The sequence below is a fragment of the Sciurus carolinensis genome, chromosome 3, assembly GCF_902686445.1.
Source record: "Sciurus carolinensis chromosome 3, mSciCar1.2, whole genome shotgun sequence".
In the NCBI taxonomy this organism is placed as follows: Eukaryota; Metazoa; Chordata; class Mammalia; order Rodentia; family Sciuridae; genus Sciurus; species Sciurus carolinensis.
Genome location: NC_062215.1, coordinates 37,377,941 through 37,380,589, shown reverse-complemented (window position 1 = coordinate 37,380,589; position 2,649 = coordinate 37,377,941). Strand labels below are relative to the sequence as shown.

At 46.6% G+C, this 2,649-nt stretch overlaps 1 protein-coding gene across 1 annotated transcript; it reads left to right on the top strand.

The window, feature by feature from the left end:
* The first annotated feature begins 347 nt into the window (after positions 1–347).
* On the top strand, positions 348–2,140 carry LOC124980411 (C-C motif chemokine 4). Its single transcript, XM_047545932.1, has 3 exons — positions 348–558; positions 1,060–1,174; positions 1,754–2,140. Exons 1-3 carry the CDS (start codon positions 483–485, stop codon positions 1,839–1,841), a joined length of 279 nt encoding a protein of 92 aa, XP_047401888.1. The 5' UTR covers positions 348–482; the 3' UTR covers positions 1,842–2,140.
* Positions 2,141–2,649: the final 509 nt, after the last annotated feature.

The window sequence follows — 2,649 nt, the reverse complement described above, 5'->3', positions numbered from 1 at the left end:
CACCGCCAACCTGGAAAGACTGACATGAAGCCTCCAGTTTCTGGAGGTGCCAACCATCCAGAGCAGCTTTGTTCTTGTTCACGTGCCCTTTCAAGCAATTATGATGTCTCATCCTTCCTCTCTGGTTGCAAATCGCTCCCCAGTCTCGGTCACTGTCTCTGGTGTACCACTTCCCTCTAGGGCACAGCCCACTTCTCCCCTCCAACTCCCTTCTCTTTTTTTCCGTGATGACTTAGCCCTGGGCAAGAGAAACTGTGAGGAACTCTTCACTCTCCGCTAGGTTCAGTTTCTTTACCGGTGCCATGACATCATCTCTACCCTGGAAATTCCATGCACCCTCCTATACCTCCACCTCTGTCCCAGGCCTCAGAATCCCTATAAAGAGGGGTTTGCAACTCAGATCAGCACAGGACGTCGCCAGGTTCTGAAGCTTCTGAGCTCTGCAGTCTCAGCTCTAGGCAAACCTCTCCTCCACCAAAACCATGAAGCTCTGCGTGACTGTCTTCTCTCTCCTTGTGCTCGGGGCTGCCTTCTGCTCTCCAGTGCTCTCAGCACCAAGTAAGTTCACTGTTATTTCTAGGGTCAAGGTAGGAGCTAGGAGGGGACAAAAACGGAGCTGGGAAGATTTCCAAGTAGCCTGCTGTTCAATGTAGTCTAGAAGACAGTCAATAAAACTTAAGGTCCTGTTTTCTTAAGAATTAACAACCAACAGAGGAGGATGGGCTAGAAACCAGAAAGTTGAACAAGCTGTCTCTGACTACTGGCTTAAGCCTGTCCCTCTCTGTGCCTTGGTTTCCCCATCTGTCATACAAAGGGAGTAAGACATGTTCTGAGACTCATTCTAGTTCCAGTCTGCTAGAACTCTTTCTCATCTTTGCTCAGGATTCCTTACTTAGAATATGAGTGCCACTCTGGGTGGGTGGGCATGGATATAGGAACCATAATTGGGGTTATGATAGCTCTGCAGGGATGTTCAATGCAGGCCCATAATTAGAATCCAAAATGAATAGCTCCTGTGTAGATCTTCGAATTTGATCTCACATGCACCTTTCCTTCCAGTGGGCTCAGACCCTCCCACTGCCTGCTGCTTCTCTTACACCCTGCGGAAGCTTCCTCGAAACTTTGTGACTGACTACTTTGAGACCAGCAGCCTCTGCTCCCAGCCTGCCGTGGTGTGAGTATCTACCCCTGGGCTGCTCTGGGAGGCAAGGGTGAGGGGTGGGATTCAAAAGGGAGCCCATTTTGGGCAGGAGGTGATTAAGCAGGGGGAAGTGGTTCTCAGGGCTGAAGCTCTGCCAAGGGCAGCGAGGAAGCAGGTCATGGGGTCACTTTTTGAGTCCTGAAAGTGGCTAGGTGACAGACAAAGGACAAGAAGCTGCTTCCTGGGGAAGAAGCTATCCAGAGGCCAGAAAGTCAGGAAAAGTCAAAAATCATCATGAGACATAAGCAAATTTCTTAAAGAAGATCAGAAAAACGGAAAAGACATTGCTAGGAAAAGGAAAGATAGAACCATATGGATTACAAAGTCCACTGGTTTCTAATCTGGGAAATCCCTGGGGCTACAGATAAATCCAGTGGGTAGAAGTTATAAAAGTATGGTTCCAGGGTCATTCTAGAAGGATCCCATCCAATAGAGATGCCTAACATGAGCCACAGTCAAGCCGAGAAAGATGCCTACCACAGGCAAGAGAGGTAGTATTGAAGGTCCTCAGTGGTCCCTGGGATTCTAATGTGTCCACTCTTTGTCCTACAGATTCCAAACCAAAAAGGGCAGGCAAGTCTGTGCCAACCCCAGTGAGACCTGGGTCCAGGAGTACATGGATGACCTGGAACTGAACTGAGCTGCGCCAGGCTCAGGGGCAGGGTGTCTTCAGTGAGATCACCTGAGACCCCTGCACTTCTCAGCAAGATGCACCTTATTCTCCATGTTCTCGACTCCTCTCAGGAACCCCTATTCCTTCTCTTAATTTAATCTTTATTGTATGCTTTGTTATTGTATTTGGAGTTATTTCTGTTATTTATGGACACATGTCCCCCATGGGGACGGTCCACCCATGACTTCTCTGCTATTGTGGATACATGGATAGTGCAGTTGATTCCAGGAATTTTCATAATAAAATGTTTTTTCTTTGTTTGCAAATGTAGACTTTCTTTGTGATTTTTAATTTGATTTGTGGTGAAGGGAATTGCCTGGTACTATTAGTTGTGACAAACTACAGTTTCAAAAAACAGAAAGTATGAGCAATTATGAAGTCTTTAGCAATTACTAAATCTAATGCTCTGTTGCCCTCTATTTTACAAGTGTAGAAAAAAAAAGAGGCACAGAGAGGTCAAGTGACTTTTTGAGGTCATCTTGGGAGCACCATGAAAGGATGATCCAAAAAGACAGCTGTGGTGCTAGGGGTTATGAGTTTAACTTTCCATGGGGAAACTGTAGACAGGGGTAGCAGCATACTGTAGAGGAACAGGAAGTTGTTCAGAATCAGAAAAGCAACTTCATCATCTTATTACCAGCAAAACATTGGGAAAATCATTTTGCCTTACTGGACCTCCATTTTCCTACCTGGGAAATGGGGAAGATATTACCCACTTTGAAGGGCTGTTGTAAGGCAATGTGTTAGGTACCCATCATGGGGCCTGGCCTGTGGA

Bases quoted from the DNA above. Each gene is read 5' to 3' on its own strand.
- LOC124980411 (XM_047545932.1), top strand. From the start codon at position 483: ATGAAGCTCTGCGTGACTGTCTTCTCTCTCCTTGTGCTCGGGGCTGCC. The intron at 559-1,059 runs GTAAGTTCACTG...CTTTCCTTCCAG, and splicing joins TCCAGTGCTCTCAGCACCAA to TGGGCTCAGACCCTCCCACT. The intron at 1,175-1,753 runs GTGAGTATCTAC...TTTGTCCTACAG, and splicing joins TGCTCCCAGCCTGCCGTGGT to ATTCCAAACCAAAAAGGGCA.